The sequence below is a fragment of the Ictidomys tridecemlineatus genome, chromosome 5 (assembly GCF_052094955.1).
Source record: "Ictidomys tridecemlineatus isolate mIctTri1 chromosome 5, mIctTri1.hap1, whole genome shotgun sequence".
In the NCBI taxonomy this organism is placed as follows: domain Eukaryota; kingdom Metazoa; phylum Chordata; class Mammalia; order Rodentia; family Sciuridae; genus Ictidomys; species Ictidomys tridecemlineatus.
Window position 1 is genome coordinate 115,204,988 of NC_135481.1, and position 20,993 is coordinate 115,225,980.

General features: G+C 55.4%; 1 protein-coding gene across 7 annotated transcripts in view; it reads right to left on the minus strand.

The window, feature by feature from the left end:
- Positions 1-20,993, minus strand: part of Syne3 (spectrin repeat containing nuclear envelope family member 3) — an 82,638-nt gene that overhangs the window by 41,685 nt on the left and 19,960 nt on the right. For 2 of the 7 annotated variants that reach the window (XM_078050806.1, XM_078050805.1), the window contains exons 1-2: positions 3,574-3,837; positions 3,002-3,159 (exon numbers count right to left, since the gene is read on the minus strand). In XM_078050806.1, coding sequence (XP_077906932.1) covers positions 3,002-3,159; positions 3,574-3,661 — 246 coding nt within the window. In that variant the 5' untranslated portion in view covers positions 3,662-3,837. Of the gene's footprint in view, positions 1-3,001; positions 3,160-3,573; positions 3,839-16,406; positions 16,564-20,993 lie in introns of those variants that run through there. The other 5 variants (XM_078050808.1, XM_078050809.1, XM_078050811.1 and 2 more) reach the window with 5 other exon arrangements.

Consider the following 20,993-nt stretch of genomic DNA (forward strand, 5'->3'; position numbering starts at 1 on the left):
CCAGGGGTGCACAGCCACCTGGGAAGGAGCCCTTAAGCCGCAGCAGCCATAAGTCGCTCTGATATGAAGCAGCCAGTGTGGGCGAGGGGGGTGACGTGGGGATGGGAGTGGGGTGAACCAGGGTTTCAACCCAGCAAAGACCAGCTGAGCAGTGGGGCGCTGTGCTGGACAGTGGGGTCCCGCGTGAACAAGATGAAGCCGGCACTTCCAGGCTGCAAACAAGAGCTCACGTGACTGTGAAAAAGAACCATGAGGAAGCTCAAGGAGAGGCCTGGGACATCCCCAAGGGCTTCCTGGAGGAGGCAGCATGGCTGCCAAGTCTTAAAGATGGGTGGATGACTAGAGGGGGTCTGAGCAAGATATATTTAGGGATGGGTGCATTTGGCTTTTGAAAGCTGAGTCCTAGGAAATGCTGGAAAGCCCCTGACCAGAAAGGGGCCTAGAAGCCAGAGAGGGAGTAAGGCCAGGAGTCCTGCTTCCAGCAGGATCTGGAGGGCTGGGAGCCAGGAAGGAAGAGGACAAGACAGGGGGACGCTGGGTGGGCGGGGGGAGTTGGGAGCCCCAGGACCAGCTCGGCAAGGCTGGGCGGGGAGTGAACAGCACGAGGCAAGGCCTGGGGCCAGCTGCCTCCACTGAGTAGCCAGGGAGGCCTTTGTCCTTGGCCTTCACGCTCCCTCCCTCCTGTAAGGCAGGGACTGTCACTTTCCCCAGGAGCAGGACAAAGCTCCCAGAGCTCGGGACACTCCCCAGGTGTCAGCCAGGGTAGGAGCTGGAGCCCAAGGTGCAGGCCCAGAACCCAGGCCTCAGCCGCTGTGGGCAGCCCGCCCCGCCCCCAGGCGCCAGGGACAGAGGGGGTTTCCTCCTGCAGCGCAGGGCTGGGGCCAGGCCTTGCTCATGGTGGACGGCCTCGGCCCCCCCAGCCAGGCCCCCCACGCCCTGCGAGGAGTCTTCGTTCCCTGCAGCCTCTGGCAGCCCAAGGCCAGCTCTGCCCTGTTCTCTCCCCAGGACTCCTCCTGGCCACACAGCTACCAAGGGCCAGAGGATTGGGACCCACGCGCAGGGCCCTGGTGCTCAGGGAGATTGGCCAGGAAAGACTGAGGGACAGGAGCACTCACTTCACTGCCCACTCAGACCAGCCAAAGGGCACCGCCAGCAAAGGGCCCCCAGGAGCCACGGGAGGCAGCTGAGGTGGGTGAGCAGGGTCGTGTGGCGGGGGAGGCTTTGGATCCCAGGGGAAGATTGTTTGGTCTTTGCTGGGCAATGGGGAGCCACGGGAGGTTGCAGAGGAGGAGGGTACATCATGGGACCCGTCTTCGGGAGGATCCCCACACGGGGGCTGTGCGGTCGCCCTGATGTTTGGTACCATTCCCCTTAGGCCGCGAACTATGGACAATAGGGTGTGTCTCAGCCACCTCCACGCCCCAAGCCAGGGAGGGCAGAAAGGGGCGGGGCTCTCCAGGGCTCTGTCAGGGAGGCTCTGCCCTGAATGATGATGAGAACAGAGAGCGCAAGACCAAGTGAAAGGGCTCTCCAGAGGCGCTTGGAGACTGGGCCCCCAGCTGCAGGATGCAGAAGGTGGCTCCTCCCTCTGCCACCTAAGCCAGACCTGGACTCTGAAAGGTGATGCAGATTCTTCATCTTTACTGTCCTCATCCAAAAAGGGCGACAAATGTTGCAAATGAGGTATTTGCAACAAATGCACAGAATAAGACGGAGCCCAGAAGGAAACCCACAGGATGGGGGTGGGGATTGCCAAAGCTAAGTGGGAGGCGCAGGGTTTTGCCACAGGAAAAGGCAGGCCCTCCCCTTAGAACCACTATCCGGGCGCAGCGGCAGCTACTTGGAATCCCAGTGGCTCAGAAGGCCCAGGCAGGAGGATTGCAAGTTAGAGGCCAGCCTGGGCAAATTAGTTAGAACCTGTCTCAAAATAGAAAAAGTTCAAATAGGGCTGAGGGTGTAGCTTAGTGGTAGTGGGCCTCTGGGTTTCCTCTCCAGAACCAACAGCAAAAGAAAAACAACCAAAAAAAAAAAAATGTTAGGCCAAGTGCATTGGCTCCTGCCTATAATCCCAGCTACTTGGGAGACTGAGGCAGGAGGATCACAAGTTCAAAGCCAGGCTCAGCAAAAGCGAGGTGCTAAGCAACTCAGTGAGACCCTGATTCTAAATAGAATACAGTATAGGGCTGGGGGTGTGGCTCAGTGGTAAATTAGAATTATGATATTTCCAAATGACATGACCCCAGAGGTGTTTAAGTCAACTACGTCACGTACAGAAAGGAAAACTGAGGCCCAGAGAGGGATAGGGACTTTGCAGAGGCCACACAGCAGTCTAACATCATCATAGAAATTACAATTCCAGTCACTGAATCTTGGTTTCATGTTCTTTGCTCTTGTCCCTTGGGTAGCCCACCCTCAGACCAGGGCACCAGGATGCCAGGTCAGGCACTGGCACCAACACTTCTGCTTAGTTCTCTGTGGACCAAGGCCCTGCTGTGCCCCAGTGGTGGTGGACAGAGCCCAGCTCTGGAGAGATCAGGTCATCGTTTCTGTCACTGGACAGAGCACCCCCCCCATCCTGCTGAAGGCCGACCTGGCCAACCCAGACCCTCCTCACAGAGGCTGGGAAGAGGCAAGGGCCAGCGGAGTGGGGTCCACCCAGATGCACAGCTAGGACCACAGGAAAAGAGGACAGGTTCCAGTCCCTTACCACCAACATGTGCCCAAAGAGCAGCAGCCACGTCTACCGTGGGACTCGTCAGAAACAGACCCTCAGCCCTGCGCCGGACCCTGGCCAGAGTCTGCATTGTGTCCCAATGTCATGCAGGCCAGAGTGTGACAGCGCGGGCCAGAGTGTGACAGCACAGGCCAGAGCGTGACAGCACAGGCCAGAGCGTGACAGCACAGGCTGGGCTCCCCTGCCACCTAACAGGCAGGAAGCCTGATGTCCACGGGGAGGGACACGCCAAGGCCGCAGAGCCCCCGGGGCCAGCGCTCCACGTACCTCGGTCTCCTGCAGCCTGGCCTCCAGGGCGGCGCGGGGCCCGCGGGTGTCGTCGTTGACCCGCAGCTGCTCCTGCACGGCCGCCATCCAGGCCTCCGCGTCCTCCACGCTGCGGTCGAAGCCCTCCCGGGGCTGCTGAGTCATGGCACCTTCGGGGGCTGAGGAAGGACAGAGGAGGTCAGGAAGGTACAGGGGCCGCGTCCTGCCACCGGCACCCCAGAGCCCCCGCGGGGCCAGCCCGTCAAGCAGGCGCTGGGGCCGCAGGGTCCGGGCTGGCAAAGCCCCACTGGCCCTTGGCCCCCACTGCCCTCTGGGCCAGCTCTGGCTCCAGTGGCTCTCTCCTATGGCTTGGGGGCAGGACCCTCCAAGAGGGGGTCCTGAAGCTCGCCATCTAGACTCCTGAGCCCAGATCTTGATTAAGTCAAAGAGCCCTTGGCCTTGGAGTCACAAGGCTCCCCCCTCCATGAACAGCCCAGGCTGGGGACAGTCCGTGGGCTGTGTGTTGTCCCTACTTCTCACCCACCAGGGTCCCCCGCCGTCACTGATTTCCACCCTGCCCTCTGTTGGCGCACCTGGCAGCGACAGCAACCCGCTGACCAGAGACGCAGCCGTGAGCTCCTCTGCATTAGGTGGCACCTGCCCCTGGCCCAGGCCACCCATCCAAACTACCCCCTTGCTGGACTGACTCTCCTGGCCTGGCCGGAGCTGCAGAGGCAGAGTCTCGGGTTTTCTCACAGGGATTTCCTAAAACCCTGGGAAGCCCCAAACTCTTCTCCGACATCGCGGTCTTGGTTTTCTGTTGACGGTTCCTCTAACCTGCTTTGGATTAAAGCTATTTATATCTGCATTGTAGGGATTATGCCCGGCTTACCCTCCAGCCTCCCATGATGCCTTGCACAGAGTGAGCCCAAGGTTGTTAGAGAAACACAGAATGGGACTCGAGTGTAACACAGCAAAACCCTCACGGCGCCATTATCTACCATGGCAAGGCAGGACAGAGCTAGGAACAGCCCGTGCCCAGTGATTGAGGATGAGTTCATTACATGGTGGTGTATCTGCCCTTGACAATATTATGTAACCACCCAGACCTATGCTCACAGTGAACTTGCAGAGGAGAATGTAGAGGGTGTCACAATACCAGAACATGAGGCAAGGTTAAATATTTGGTAGTTACAACTCTACACCTTCTAAGGCAAAATGAAACATTAAACTGGGTGCAGTGGCACACACCTGTAATTCCAGTGACTTGGGAGGCTGAGGCAGGAGGATTGCAAGGTTGAGGCCAGCCTCAGCAACTTAGGGAGACCCTGTCTCAAAATCGAAAAGAAAAAGGGCAGGGGATGTAGGTCAGTGGTAAAGCGCCCCTGGGCTCAGTCCCAGGATTAAGAGAGAAAGAAAGTGTGTGTGTGCTTTGGGGGGCGAGGATCAGCAACAACCTCTTCCCAAAGGAAAACATGGAGACCTCTCAGTGTCAGAGGGTCCCTGTGACTGAATGGGAGCCGGAGCAGGGGCAGAGGTGGCCCCACCACCCCAGGCCTGGCCCTTGCCTTCTCCAGGCTTTTCTCCCCTGGCATGGGAACAGCACTATGGCCTCAGAGGCCGCGTGGTCGGGACACCTCTCTGCGGTCAGTCGGTGGGACCACTGCTGGAAGTACTTTCCCTCCCTCTCCCTCTCAGGCCCTTGGTGAATTTTCCAGAAGGGCCGTGGTCACCAGTTTTCTGAACGTGGCTGAGTGCTGTGGCCTTCTCCTCTGAGGGGGTGGGTTGCTCAACCAGCCCTTGCTGGGCGCCAGCCGCAGCTGCCTGCCAGGGCGGAGAGCTTCAAGGAGGACCTTGGAGGACAAAGGCAGCCGGGAGGGGTGCAGGGGCTGCGCTCTGGGAACTGGGCCGTGACTCAGGCCTGGCCGCCCCGTGTGTTGTTTTTGTTTTTCTTCCAGAGCCTCTTGATTTTTTTTTTTTTTTCAAACAATTTAAGGCGCCCAGCGCCACGCCCAGGCTTTGCTTCTTTTGAAAAGCACATCAGACAGTGCGGACGACTCCTGGTCCCAAACCGTGGTCTAGGTGCGTCTTGCCTGGCTTCCAAAGGTTCGCTTTTGGTTTTTATAAAGCAAGGGACAGAAAGGCATCTCTGGGCTCCCAGAGGCCAGGGGCGGGGAGCGCCTCTAATCATCTCAAGGCGGAGCGGTTGGGTGACTCCCCGCTGGAAGTGCCCAGGGCCCGTGTGCTGGGTAGTGCGGAGACAGGGGGTGCATCAAATGGGGCAAGGGGCCTGATGCTGGGCTCTGTTGAGCCTTGGACAGAACCAGCGCTGGGCTGGGGAGCTGCAGGCGGTGCTGGGAGACCCGGGCCTCTTGGGCGCGTCCGCCAAGCCATTTTGTTTCAGCTCAGTTCAACACTAGAAATGTGACAGCTCCGAGCCGCACCAGAGGCCGGGACCACGGCCACAAATAGGCATGACCCATGCCAGCCGCAAGGGAGTCTCAGGTGGCTGTAGGTGGAAGAGCCACAAGGCGGGTAAGGACGCTCCTGACCTTTCCTCCTCGGAAAAACGGTTTTAAATGCCAAAAAATAAAAGACAAAGAATTAGAGAACCAACGGTATCAAAACCTCGTCACCAAATATTAAAAATAAAATCCGCGAGATGCACGCACAGCGGCACCCCTTTCTGGATGCACTAAGTCACAAGATCTAACCGAGGGCCTCTGTAACTGTGCAGTAGCATTGAGCGCAAATGACACTTGGAGATCCCTGCAGCAACCACAATGCACCCTAAAAATACACGTGCCCAGTTCCAGGCACTGTGACTCCCGGGGGCGCGGCTTGGCTCGGCCTCCTCCTGCAGGAACACCGTCAGTTGGGTGTGGCAGGAGGTTGCTGGCTCCTGTCCAGGTTCGTGGGTCCCTAGATTCTAGCCAGGGGAGGGTCTTTTGTTGGTTGTTGTTGTGGCTGGGGTTGGAACCCAAGGCCTCCTGCGTGCCAGGCAAGCTCTACCCCACCCCACCCAGGAGTCCCGCTCTCAGCTTCCCATCACCAACGGAGAGGAGCGACTGCACTAGGAAGTGTGGACACTCGGTAGATTTAAAGAGCAAAGAAACAGCCAACGAAAGCCCATCTGGATAGACGCTCCCCACGCTAGGACCCCTGGAGGCTCACCAGGGAGCCCCCTGTGCTGGCCATTTGTGGAAGCCAAGGTCAGCGACAGAGGCCTCTGGATGGAGGCCTGTGAGGAAACCAAGGGGGAGGCCCTGAAGAGCCCCGGGCCTGGTGGGGGGCCACCAGCACATCCTCAGTGAACCCAAGCGCACTCCTGGCCTCCTCCTGCCCTCCCCGGGGACAGCCCTAGGAGCGTCCAATACAGCCGGCTGCGGCTGGGCTACAGCACCTGAGCCACCTGGTCTTCCACTGTCCCCACCAGCCCACAGCCAGCCTGTCACTGGCCCTGCTCCATCTCATGTCCTCCTCCCTGACCCCTCAGAGACCCCTGCCCTCGATGACCCTCTGTCCTCAATGATATGGCTGAGATGGGGCCAGCAGGGGGCTTTGGATTTGGAGTCTGGATAGTTCCCTGAGCAAGCGCCTGTCCCTCTGGGCCTCAGGGTCCCCATCTGTAGGCGGTGAGTGTCGAACTGTGCTAAGGTGTGGATGTGACTTGTCCCCGGGGAAATTCATGTTGGCATTGATTCCCACTCTAAGGGGGGTGGTGGGGTGATCAGGTTGTTACGAGGGACTAACGCCCTGCTGCGGCACTCGGCTGCTTCTCTTGGGAGTGAGTTCTCGCTCTCTGGGGCGAGGCTAGTTACCATGGGAGTGGGTGGTACACGGCGAGGCTGCCCCTTGCGTTTCTCTTCTGCACACACCTCCTTGCCCTTTTGTTTCCCACCATGAATCAAAGCAGCACGAGGTCCTCGCTGCTGCCATGTTCTTGGACTTTCAGCCTCCACAACCGTCAGCCCAAATAAACCTCTATTCTTCATAAATCTGCTGGTCTCAGGTACTCTGTTATAGCAACAAAGAAATGGACCAGGAGTCCCTGAGGGATCTCTGAGGTTGTGACCGAGGCCCCTGTGAGCTAGGACAAGCCCAGCCACGCACCAGGCCTGGGGACCAACCACTACCCTCAGACTGTCAGTTGGTTTGGTCCTTTGCTCCCTTTGTCTGCTCACGAGACCCTCCTCAGCCAGTCCAGGGAACTGCTTCTGCCTCACTGCACCCCTCAGCGGCTGAGGAAAGCCCGCCTCCCACAGCTCCCACTACTCGCTGCCCCTGGGCATTCCTTGAATCACATCCAAGGTAGAAATGGCCAGGGGACATTTTCCATGCAGGGGACACACTTCCATGGCATCTGTGGCTGTGGATGGCTGCGTGGGCCTCATGCATGCTCTGCTGCATATTGGTTCCCTGGCTCCGTGAAAAACATGAGAGCCATCCTTGGCCTGCTGAGTGGACAAGAGCCGGCCGCCAGCTGGGCCAGGACCGTGGGCCGTAGCTGCCAACTCCTGTGCAGATGGCCCAAGGTGCCAACCTACAACTGCAGGACACCACTGCTCCCCCAAGCTGGCGGCATGGGGTCCTGGGGTAGGGCAGGCCTCGCAGGTGGAAGGACCGGATGGTCCGCGGCCCAGGCCTCATGGTTCACTGGCTGCAGGACATCTAGCCACTGGACCCCTCTGGGTAACCATCTCCTCACCTGGAAAATGAGTAACACCTACTGTGATCCATGAAGCCACCCCGGGGCGGCTCCCAGCGCACCCTCCACAGGCGGACGCTGCTCCTTCCTCCCTGAACACGAGTGTTGGGTAGAGGGTCTCCCCTCTCAGGATGGCAGCCAGACAGCAGCCCTCGACCACCCCGGGGGCTCTAGGACAGCAAGGGGCCCCCCGACCGCTAGACTAGTGGACTGCAGCCACACAGCGTGCCAGGGGCTGCGAGTGGAGACAGGTGTGTGGCCTCCCAGGACCACCTGTTCACTAAGGGACAGGGACGTGTGGTCAGGTGGTTAGGGCACAGGCTGATGTGGGCCTTGAGAGACAGGCTGGGGGGGGGGCGATGGCGAAAGCCGGGATGGGGGCATGAGGGCCAGGTCAGAGCCTCTCAGCGGCTGCGTCCAGGAGCTGGACTTGAGCCTCAGGGCAACGGGAACCAGCAGGAGTCTTGGTATGGGGCCAACAGCTTCAGGCGATGGCCAGGGTTCACGGGGATGGACACACGGGGCTGGCTGAGCCTGGGAACAGTGCAGATGGCCACTGTGCAGGGCCAGGACAAGGGGAGGCCACGGAGCACAACCCTGCCTCTCTGTGGGGAGGGAGGACTCTGATCTTTAAGTTGGTTAAGGAGATGGCATTTTAAAAGGGACCATGTTCACAGCAGCCAAAGAACTCAGGGAGGGGAGCTCGAACGGAAGGAAAGGACAGGGACAGGGAGGTGCTGGTTACCCCAGGGGACCGCGACCTCGGATCCAAGGCTCCCTGTACTGAAGCAGCGGCTGTGCCCCCCAGACAGGCAGCTACTGCGAGCTAGTTAAAAAGAAGTCGTCCAACTAATCGTAATGCCTTTGAAGAATCTGGTTGATTCCAAATCTATTTTAAACAAGTTACATTTGTAGAAATTTTTCAAAATCATGTAGAATCTCTTCCCTCTAGTTTCTGACTACTCTTTTTTTGTGCATCTGTAGATGCCCTTTAAACAGTCTTGTAACAGGCCATTCAAGATTTTGGCATAGGTTTCAGTTCTTGACATATCGGACAAATATTTCCTTACCCTGTTTCATTGCATACAGAAATGTTTAACAGGTCACACTCGATCACATTCGTGTGTGGATATATTTGTTCCCACATTATGTTGATCATTTTATGGAATTATTTTTTAATGTTTAGTATTATAATCCATCTAGGATTAATTTTGTTGCACTTAATAAGAAACCCAAATAGTTTAAAAAAAAAAAAAAGAACTATGCATTTTGTAAGCATTTCTAAGCAGCATTTCAGCAAGAAAAAGTGCTGGGGGTGAAAATGAATAAATAAGCTGCTTCTATTTCTAGGCCCCTGGAGGGGGAAGGTCTCCGGAAAGGGGCAGCAAGGGGTGGGCTCTGGGTGTGTCTCTCAGCTGTCTGTCGGGCAGCAAGGGGGCCTCCGGGAGGACACTGACCACTGTGGTCCAGGCACGTGCAGCCCGTGGAGGAGACAGAGAGGGAACAGCCTTGGGTCTCAGTGGCCATGTGGCCTTCACAGATGGCATCCAGAAGAGGAGTACTTTTTTTCCCTCTTTTTTTCTTGGGGTAGAAGACCCAGGTGGGGGCAGGTGACAGGGCAGACTAGAAACAGAGCAAGGACTCAAAACCTGGGCCAGAGCCGTTGGCTGAGAAGGCGGAGCAGCCCGTAGGAAGGTGGCCAAGGCCCTGGGCACAGCTGGAGACAGCCTGTCCAAAGGCTGCGAGGGTGCATTGTGGGAGAGGTCAGGAAGCTTCTAGAACCTGAGCGCCAGGCCTGAGCCAAAGTCCTCAAAAAGGGAACCTTAATGAGAGCCACAGGGAAGGCTGACTGAGGAGGCTGAGCTGTCACAGAGAAGTGTGAGGTTGACAGAGGGGCGGGCAACCAGACGCAGACTCCAGACAGCAACCAACCACGAACTACGGCCAGGGGCAGGGGGGCCTCTGTTGGTGGAATAACCAAGTGGCTGCATTACGTCAGGAGTTTGCAAAGCCCCCACTGGGTCCTCCACACCCCGTTGGTGAGGATGGTCCCTCCATTCTCCAACTTGGCCTCGTAGCAGGGCCCTTGATAGAGCTTCCTCCGCCCCACACAGGGTAGCAGAGCATCTTCCTCTCAGACGTAGGGGGCAGCTGGGCAGGCCAGGAGAGCTCCTGCTTGTAGACAGCAGCTCGGGGACAGTACAGGGACGGGGGCCTGCAGGCCAGAGCCACTAGAGGAAGCACTAAGACTGGAGCCTCCTTCTGCTGGTTCCAAAGCCCCAGTTTGAATCACGGATCATCCTGCCTCCAAGGTGAGGCCCAGCTCCACCGGCCAGCGGGGCACCAGGCACAACTGCCCAGGAGGACAGCAGCCCTGGATCAGCTGGGGTCCAGAGAGGCGGAGTGACCCACTGAGTCCTGCTACAAACCAGGGGAATGGCACACAGGGGAAGGAGCCGAGGAGCTACCAGAGGCAAAGGGATCCTGGGTCGGGGGCCACCGAGCGCAAAACAGGAGGCCCCACCCAGGATGGTGAGGCTGTGGGAGGAAGCCCCAGCCTTGTCCTTGCCTGGGCCCTGTGGCGTTAGCTCGGGCTCGGCCTGAAGCCAGCACCAGGGAGCTGTGCCACACAGCCTGCAGGGTGCACTTCTGACTGTGGGTGGAGCAGGGGACAGGGAGGAATGGATATGAGCTCCCAGGCTAGAGCCTGCCCATCAGAGACCACAGAAGGACACTAGACCCTTTGCCCTTGTCCCAGGCCCAAGAACAAATGGTCAAGTTGCAATGTGGCCTGCAGAGGATCAACCTAGCAGGAAAGACCGGGCATTTGGCACTGACAGAAAGGCCTGACACTGGCCTCCCGCCAGCTCAGCATCATGGATGGCCACTGGAACCAGAGCCCTAACCCCAGGTCAGTGGTTAGAGTTTCTCCTCGTCTTCCCTTTCTTCCCAGGCCCTAGGAGGCGGAGGTGCAGGGGGAAGCCCCTCTATGGCTCTGCAGTGCCACTATGAGGTGCTGACACACATAAGGACCAAGTCAGGACAGCCCTTTGCCTCCGTCCCTCAGACTCCTGAACGGTGTTTGAAAAGTCTCCAGGAGTTGGCTAACACCGTGACACCACTTCTACTTGATGATCCCAGGGTTCCAAGCACCCTGCTCAGGACCCAGCTAAATCCCAATAGGGGGCACCCTTAAACTGTGACACCACACCCGCTGCCTTACAAGAAAGGGGCAAAGCCAGGTTCCCAGTGACAGTCACACGGTTAGCATTACTAGTCCCACTTTACAAAGAAAGAAACTAAGACTCACAGAAATCAATAGCCTGTCCCAAAGGGGAGGATCCAGGGTGAAAGATAATAGTGATGGCCCATGTTTGCCTGACAAAAACATTTATAGCTATTAACTTATTTAACCCACAAAGGACAGTGAGACGTTTACTATTCTCCCTACTTTGTGGCTGAGAAAACCGAGATTCAGCGATGCTGAGGACACTGCCCTGAGTAACAGCGATGCAGAGCCGGGCTTGAACCCAGGACAGCTAAAGTCCAAAGCTTTTGTTCTTCAACCCCACGGTGTACACAGCCTACCCGCCCTGTCTGTACCCCAGAACCTACTGAGAGCCGCCACACAGTGTGGGGAGCCCCATGCAGACAGCCTCTGCAGGCCTTCAGTAAGATCCAACTTCAGAAAGGGACCCTCGGGGATCGGAGGAGCTAGAGTGGGGGACAAATAGGCGAGCCCCCGCCGCCTGGCCATGCCTGCCCTGTGCCAACCCAGCAACCTTCTGACATTTTGTTCTGGAACCCAGGAAGTACTGGGATGTGGCTCTAGACAACTAGGCTCTGCAGCGGCCCTGTGAGTGTTCAGCCTGGGGTTCCCGCCGGGTGAACCCAGCCAGGAGCCGCCAACCAAAAACCCACCCAGAGTCCCGGTGGGCTGTGACTCACCAGCGCTGTGACTCAGTCCTGCCCTGTCACATGGAGTTCCCACCCTTCCACCCTCCTTCCCACTGCCCTCCTATACTCAGATGGAATTTCAGGAACTGAGACACAGCTGGGTTCAATTGCCAAGCGTATTCCAACGGACTCCAGGAAAGCAATCCGCCCAGAGATCGCAGAGGATGCTGCGGAGAGGCCACAGCCCAGGACACCGACAGATGGGCTTCCGTGAGCCACGCCTGCACTGGCTGGACAGAAGGTGGTTCTGAGAGCAAAGTGTGTACAAAGGAGGGTCAGGGGGCTCCCATGGAGGACAAACCAGCCTCAGACCAGACACTGTAGTGCTATCTTCTATATATTCTTCCGGCTCTCCAAGGCAGCTGAAGCTAGATTTGGGAACCATCCCTGGGTTTTATCCCACCGTAGAGGTAGCCACACAGAGGCTTGGACAGGGACTGCATGGAAGCCACACAGGCTCCAGGGGCCTCAACCTCCTTCTGACCATTGGCTACACGGCCGGCCAAACCACAGACCAAAAACATTTTTGGGCAGGCTGTATTGGCGCACACCTGTAATCCCAGCAGCTTGGGAGGCTGAGGTAGAAGGACCCAAGTTCAAAGCCAGCCTCAGCAACTGCACGAGGCCCTAGGCAACTTAATGAGACCCTGTCTCAAAAAATAAAAAGAGCTGGGGATGTAGCTTAGTGGTTAAGCACCCTGGATTCAATCTCTGGTATATATTTTTTTAAAAAGTTTTTTTTTAAACTTGCATTTTTATTAAACCTGTACAGACTTCTTTTTTCTTGTCATTATTCCCTAAGAAATACAGTTTAACAACTATTTACATTATATTGTCATAAGTAAACCAGAGATGACAGTCTTTAGGGGGGTGTCTGTAGGTCCTATGCAAATACTGTGCCGTTTTATGTAACAGACTTGAGCGTTTGCAGATTTGGGTATTCGTGGGGGGTTCTGGAACCAAGCCCTGGTGGATACTGAGGCACGACTGCAAAGGTCATACAACAAACCCCACTTTGTGGGAGGGTTGTGAGGTCCACTTTACAGCCCCAGTCACAAGAGCACAAGCCAGCAACTGCTTCCAAGGCAAGAGCACTGAGAGTGACTTTAAATCAGCCCGCCATCCTAGATAAATGGTGTCTGGCACGGAAACCAGCGGCTCGCTGGCCCACCTCCTAACCCAGATAGGCCAGCAATAAAACAGCACCTCACACAGCTCCTAAATTAACTCCCAAGCTCTCCATCAACAGGCACGGCTGGAGGGTGCCAGGATTTCTCCCTGGGAAACACGGGCCTTGGCAGCCTGCAGTCAAAACCTAAGTGTCCCAGTGAACAGAGGTAGGAGAGCAACCTAGGGAGGACCCAAGAGCAGGCGGTGGGTCCTCCCTAGGGGCTTCCCAGGGGCGGGGCAGTGGCTCCAAAGGGTGGAGCCTTAGCTTTTCCGGGCCAGTTGTGATTGGCTCAGGCTCCAGGAGGGCGGCCAATCAGAGGCTGCGGGAGTTCACAGCCCCTCTCAGGACCTGCTGGGTCCCAGGAGCAGCTGGTGGAGTGGGTGAGCAGAGCGGGTCAGAGGGCAGGAGGCAGGGGACTGGTCTTCTGCTGAGGCCCACAGCGCTGGGCAGGGTGTCAGGGACCGTCTGAGGCTAGCTGGGACGCTGAGTGCCCCGTCCCAGGCTGATGTGGGCAGGCCCACAGTGCCGCCAGTCTGGCCCCAGGCATTATTGCGAAGCTGCAGTTTTTTCACACTGGGGTCATGACCTCTCCGTGGGTTGTGAAATTAATTCGGGGATCTTGATCCAACGTGCGACATGTAGAATGGATGGGTATCATCAGTGTTGTAATAGATTTCTCACTAAGTGTCGTAACACACACACACACAACACCCCTTTGAGGACTGATGGGGGCCAGCACTCTGCACACACCCACCCCTCACCTGGAGGGCTTCTTAAAGCAGATTGCTGGCCCCACCCCAGTTTCTAAATCTGTGTAGGGTGGGAGTTTTCGTTTCTAACTAGTTTCTAGATAATGTTTCTGAGCCACCGGTTTAGAGGATGTCTAAGGTCACGGAGGATGGAACTTACTCCGGCTATGAAGGGGATCTGTCTGTGAGAATTTGTTGGTGGGGGGATTTGGCCCCGTGATCAGGCTTGGGTCAACGCGGGCCAAAATTAGAAATCTAAAAGGCAGGGGTCTCCCTTGCTTGTCCCCACCCACCAGGGGCTTCATTTCCAGAGCAGCTGCCTGTGCTGGTGTTTGATGAATAGACCTGTCCGCGGGCCTCTCAGAATGCCAGACAGAACACAGGTATTTGTTTCCTCTGCTCCCACCAGGCTGTCTCCCCTTCCTCCCTTGGCCCCCTCCTCTCTGGGCCCTGCCTCCCCGTGGAGCTCAGGGCCTTCTCTGAGTCCACAGGAAGGAGTGGAACTTCTCCCACCCCACCCAGCACCAGCCATGTTCATATGGGACCAGGGGCCGGGGGAGGGGGCAGGCACCGGCATCCTCTCAGTGTGGGGAACAGGGCAAGAGAACCCAGGAGGAGCCCTGCCCAGCCCCTGCCTCAGCAGGAACCCATCACCTGCAGTCCTAAGCCCCTGGAGATGGAGTCTCCAAAGCCCTGGGCTGAGGACAGCTCTCCACTGGCCTGGGGCGAGGCCCAACCCATGCCACAGCCCTCCCTGAGATCTGTCCCAGTGGGGTGGAGCCAGCAGGAACTCACTCCAAGTCTCTATACTTGTCCTCACCCTGCCAGCATCTCTGGGGCGTGGCACTGACCCACACCCCCCATGCTACCCTCTCCAGCCCCCTCCCTGATCTTGTTGGCCTTGGGAGTCAGAGGTGTGTGTGAACCAGGTCTGACCCTGTCCCCCAGCTCCTCCTGTCCTCAGACACAGTCTCCCCTGCAGAGGGAACATTCCTGCACCCACCAGACCTGCCTGGCCGGCTGGCCCCGCCTCCCCAAGCATCTCCCACAGAAACCAGTGCCTGCTCGCTGGACTGTCACCACAGTGACCACTGATGCCTCACTGCGTGCCTCCCGCTGCCTCAAACCCAGGTCACACACAGACAGGCCCTTTAGAGGAAAATGGGCAGCACAGCACAGTGTCCTGGGACCCCTCGCTTACCGACAACTCACCAACTCGACATCAGACACAGCAGAAAGCAGATGCAGGGTGCATCATATTTTGTTTTTCTTATACAAAATGTTTAAGACTTCCCCTAGAACTCATATCTCTAGAGCAGACCCTCATGGAAGGGGCTCCCACCTCACTCTAACTTGCCAGGGTGCTCCTGGTCCCTGCAGGCCATGTTTCTAGAACCTTTGGGTCTAGGCATTGCCTCTCCCAGCTACTTCTGCCTGGGAAGTCCTTGCTGCGGCCAGGCCAGCCCCTCCGCATCTCCTGCTCCCAGGCCGTCCCTGTTCTGCTTTAGACATCCAGCCCAGGGCCACTCAGGGGCCGCTTCCTCGCCCCTGGCAGGAAGGACCTCTCCCCTGCTTGGGTCTCCAGGGGCCCCGTGTCCTTTGACCTCCAGCAGCCCTGGGAGTGGTCCCACTGCTCCGTGAGAAGACTGAGGCTCAGGTGGCAGAGGGAGAGCAGGGACAGGAACCCACCCTCCTGGTGTTGTTTGTATCTTGTTGCTCCTGTCTACGGCACAGACGGGCAGCCACTGAAGGAGCAGGTGGGATTCATCTTACAGATGGCTGGCTGGAGATTTTTCTTTTAACACCTTTGTGGGGGGCATCACTGACAAACAAGAAACTTCTCATAGTTAAAATGCACAATTTGGTAAGTTTTGACACAGACAAGTCACTTACGAAGCTACCAGCCCATCCAGACAATGAACCCATCCTCTTTAGAATCCCTTGGTCCTACCGACAGCCTGTCCCAGGCAGGCACAGAACTGTTCACTGTCACTGTTGATTAGTTCCATTTTTCTAGAGTGTAGTGCACAAATGGAATGGAGAGATACAGCAGGAACCCATATATATATATATTTTTTTTTTTTTTTTGAGAGGTCTGGCTTCTCCCATTCACCATGACCACTAGGAGATCCATGCCCCCCACCTCCTGCTGCCTGTATCCATGATTCCTTCCTTTTTATTGCTAAGCTATATTCCAGAGCAGGCCCTTCCACGGGTTGGTCATTCCTAGGCCCACTGGTGGCTGGCATTGGCTGTCACAGGAGGCTGCGATAGCACCAGGCGTGGACAGAAGACTTTGTTTCCCTGGTATATAAATGCCAATGAGTGTTGGATCACAGAATGGCACCTGGTCACTGTTTTATGAAGCTGCCAAACTGTGCTCCCAGGAGCTGCGAGGCTTGGTATTCCCACCAGCGTCTGTGAGAGCTCCGGTTCCCGCACACCCCGGCCTGCACTTCACATGGTTAATCTTTTTAATCTCAGCTCTTCTAACTGGTGTGTAGTGATAGCACGTGGTGGCTTTCACTCACAGCACAAATGGCAAAACGTCTTGTTGATTCTGCACTTATAGTCCAGGACGCCCTTGCTAGGCGGTGACTCTGTACCAAGCACTGCCCAGGCCTCTCTCCCTGTAGAGCTCCCCAGTGTGTCAGCACCGGGCCAGCTGGCAGAGGCTGAGGGCGTGAGGAGCTGAGTGACCGGGAGACACTCAGCCAAGAGCGACCTGCTCCAGTTCCAAGGGTGCTGCCAGCCAGCTCCTTGAACGGGTGACTCCTGGGACAAAACCAGGCACCTAGAACCAACAGCCAGGGGGATGTAAAAGCAGAAAAATAGACTCACCAAATGTGCACAGGCTCTCTCACCTCCCACAGAGCACTTCCGTGGGGCCTCTATTCCACCACCCTGGGGCCCCTTTGTATCCTCCTGAAGGTCCCAAACTGGACCTGGATTCCTGCACAGCATGTGCGTCAGCCCTGGAACCTCCTAGCATCAGCCTTGAAGATCAACGACCTTTGATTTATAGGAATCGACCACAGTCCAGCTGCTCTGAACTCAGCTTGCTCTCGCTTCAGAATAAACAGCACCTGAGCCCTTGCCTATTTTATTTCCAATACTGGGGACAGATACTGACATACAGCTGGTGCATACAAATACTGTTAATGGAGAGATAAATCTGGAAAATGCAAATAAGAGCACCTATTCCTGTTGGTACTTATTATGTATTCATAATTCATAATTCAGGGTTTTTTTCCCCTCTCTTTTTTTAATTAAAGAAGAGAGCTGCTCAGCATAGTGGCACACTCCTATAATTCCAGTTGTTTTGGGAGGCTGAGACAGGAGTTCAAAGCCAGCCTTAACACCTTAGCAAGATCCTAAGCAACCCACTGAGACCCTGTCTCAAAATAAAATATTAAAAAGGACTGCGGATGTGGCTCAGTGGAAAAGCACCTCTGGGTTCAATCCCCAGTGACGACCCTTCACCCCGCCCCACATAAGAGGAGAAAGAAAAGTGAAATAAAGAAAAAAGCATGGAACCAGGATGTGCCTCCCTCTGCCAGCATTAGTTCTTGAAATATACTCATGTTGCTGGTTCAGTGAAACCTGAGAAAGGCAAGCTCTAAGGGCAAGAGTGGACATCAGCATGGGGTGGAGGCGGCCGAGAAGTGGGTTTAGGGGACATGGGTTCCAGTGAGGGCTCTGCCACCCACCAGCTCCATGACTACAGTCTCCCTATTGCTAAAACAGGAGCAGTTGTCGCCACCTGACTTCCATGCCTCTGAGATTGGGTGAGCTTTAGTGCAGAGGGTGTGGTGAAAGGAAGGGCCACATCGGTTTCACTTCCAGACTTATTTGAACAGAATCATTGTAAATAAGGGAAATCCAGGCTTCTGAGCAGCCCTGATCACTCCAAGTGTAAAGGGCTTTAATTATCTTCTGCTCGAACAATCAAGAGGCTAATTGTACCATGTTACCATGTTACAATGTGTCTTGGCCATGGGCTATAAGAACCAATTGTGGATTGGACACAACATGTTGGAGTGAATGCTGCATTTTTTTTCAAGCTACAATTTCAACCTGTAAGAGCTGTGCCATGCCATTTAATAAAGCACTTTATCAAGCTTTAGAAACAAATATTCCAACAAGCATAAATACATACCCATGGTATAAATAAGGGAACAAAACACAAAGATGTTAAATAATCTTCTCAGGAGCATGTAGAGCCAGGATTGGAACTCAAGAATTCTAGCTCCAGAGTTTACTCCCTAACCAGGATACTGTACTTGTAGACCCATGCTCAGCACCTATTTGGTGTGTTGTACTGGTTAGAGCCCAAAGTGTGAGTGAGGTAATAGTGGCTGCTGCTGGGGGGGCAGGTGCAGAGCATGGTGGCCTTAGTCCATAGCTCCACCCTTCAGATATGGCCTAAAGCAAATGTTCACCCTATGGACCAGGCCTAGGCTCTATCAGCAAAGTCATGTGTTGCCATCCATTGCCCATACCTGCTGCCTACAGTACCAAGGGCCAGCCAACATGTCCACTCCACTCAGAATTACTTGCTGATAAGTCTGTCTTCCACTGGACACTCAGGCCTGGATCCCAGCTGGCACAGAGCGGGAGAGCAGCGTGGCTTACTAAATGAATGTGCACAGCAATAATATTGTTGGAACTGCCCCCTGATTTAGGACAGGCTGCAGGGGTGGGCCTCATGGGATGGGGAGGCACTCCAAGGAGCAGAGGAGAGAAAGGATCCGTGCAAACCTTCCCAAGTGCCCTCATGTCACAACTGAGCCAATGCTCAGAAACCCTCTTACCTAGCTGTGCTGTTTTAGACAGAGAGACTGAGATTTAGTGAAGGAAACAGACTCACCCAGGATCTTCCAGCAGCTCAGCCACAGAGCTAATGGCCAGGACTTATCTTTGTAAAAAGACATCCTGTGCTTCTGAAGGGGAGCATTCCATTTCTTCAAAAAACCCACGAATAAAGAAAGGGTCAACCCTCATATTTATAGGCAACTCTCAACAAGGGCATCAAACCAATTAAATGAGGAAAGGATAATCTTTTTGACAGACAGTGCTGGGACAACCAGATATCCACGAGGAAAGCTTGAAGTTGGACCCCTACCCCCCACCAAGTGCAGGGTTAACAACTCGGTAGGTCAAAGGTCCAGATGTAAGAGCCCAAACTATGAAACTCTAGAAGAGAACAGAGGCATAGACTCCTGGCCTTGGAGTAGACAGTGATTTCTTAGACGTGACGCCAAAATCACCAGCAAAAAGAAAAAATAGAGAAATTGGACACCATCCGAATTAAAATCTTTTGTGCTTCAAAGGCCACCATTAAATAAGGGAAGATGGTGGGAGAAAACTTTTGTAAGTTATGTTAACTGACAGAGGACTTGTATCTAAATATTCAAAGAACACTTACAATTCAATAATAAAAAGGTGAATAATCCATTTATAAAATAGGCAAAGGATCTGAGCAGACGTTTCTTGAAATAAGATGTTTCTACAAGTGGCGAGCAAGGACACGGGAAAACAGAAGTCCCAGAAGAGGAGTCCAAACTATCAGCCATGAGGGAAATGGAACCACAGGCTGCTGCCTATCTACTAGCCTGGCTGTGATCACAAAGACCGTAACAACAGTGTTGGTAAACAGGGAGAGAAGTCACAGCCTTAGGTGTCCTCCAAGATGGCCCTCCCCCTCGGGCTCTCTGCAACTCTGAAAGTTGCTATCCTGTGTTTCAGAGATAAAGAACCTAGGGCTCTGAAAGGTGGAGAAAACCTTTGCTCACTGTAATTGCCCGAGAGGCAGAGCCGGGATTTGGACCTGGGACTGTCAGATTCTGAGGCTGCTTGCTGCTGACCCAGGTCGCCTCAGGAGCCCGATGCCATTCCCTGGGTCTAAACTGTTCTTATGGGAATTACAGAAATGACAGGATTGTTTTTCTTTATGGTGCCAGGGATGCAACCCAGGCCTCCTGCATGATAAACACCTGCTCTGAGCCACACCCTCATCCCCAACCTGAAACTTTAAACTCCAACAATGGAACCGAAGGAAAGCAGAAGTGCCTCCCTCCGGAGATGCAGCAGGAGGGCAGGCGGAGCACTGGCCTGAGCAGGACACCTCTGGGGCAGCCTAGTCACCCGAAGCCTGCTGGCCCCTGGCAGGCTCAGGAGAAAGGAAGCGGGTGAGGCCCTTATTCACAGCCTCCAGTGCCAGGGCTCTCAGCCCAAGGGGGCGTCACTGTGCTTGGAATTCCCGAAAGCCACAAAACCATCTATTATGAGAAGCCACTCAGTCCAGCAGCATCTGATGAGTTCATAGTAAAAATGTGTTTTTGTGCTTGAGTGACAGGTCTTAACATTCATCCCTATTTTACAGATGGGTTCACCGAGGCTGAGAGAAGATCCAGGGCCTACGCAAAGTCTCGGAGCTAGTAGTTGGGAGATGTGGGGTCAAATCCAAGATCACTTGGCTCCCACACCCAGATGCATGGGGTGTGGGGTCATGCAGGCCCACAGGTGCACAGCCCGTGGTCTCCATGACCACAGGTTCCAAATGGTGTTACATGGAGAGATGCACCAGGAGCTCTGGAGGACCAAGCACCCAGGGAGGGGCTCACCCAGGAGGGAACACCTGGCTTAGCTGGAGGGAAGAGAAGTGGGGACAGGTGTAACGAGCAGGTAGAGGGGTAGGAGCAGAGCTGGAGGTGGGAAAGTGCAGGCTGAGGAGGGGGTGGAATTGTTAGCAAAGAGAGGCATCAGAGAGCCATGCCGGGGAGGGGTCTGGCGCCCAGGTGACAAGGATTCCAAGGAGTGTGTGGGTTTTACTTAGTGCAGTAGGGAGCCAGGATGGGTGGCTCTGAGCAAGGGAGTGGCATCCAGGGTGGCAGGTCTCACAGCAGTTGAGGCAACACAAGACCTTCTATCTGGAGACAGTGTCGGTCCCGCAGGGTCCTTGCCACGTGGCACCTGAGGTTGCCTGCTAGAAAACGCCTTGGGAGTCAGTAGACCCTAAGGCAGGCTTTTTACTTAAACCTGCTCTTCAATAAAAGGCCAAGAGTTCCAGCAGAAGCATTTTCACCAGAAGGGACTGGACCTGCACACGGCTGGGGAGCTGTCCCTCTGCCCACCGCACCTGCACCCTGCACCTGTCGCCCGTCCTCAGAACCCCTCTCTAGTAAACCTGGGCCACGCCCCTGAGCAGCCAACGCCCCTCCTCCAAGCTCATCTGTGCCCCTGTGAAGGTCCTGGATGAGTGTCAAAGTCATCTCGGATGCCAAGGAGGCTCCTGAGGGTTGGATAAAATGTCACCAAATGCCAGTCAGGACAGCCAGGGGTCCCCTGGGCGAGGCCCACCCAGTGATGGCCCTGGGTTTGTTTCTGTATTGAAGGCCCCATCAACTTCCAGGGCAGGGGGGCCGT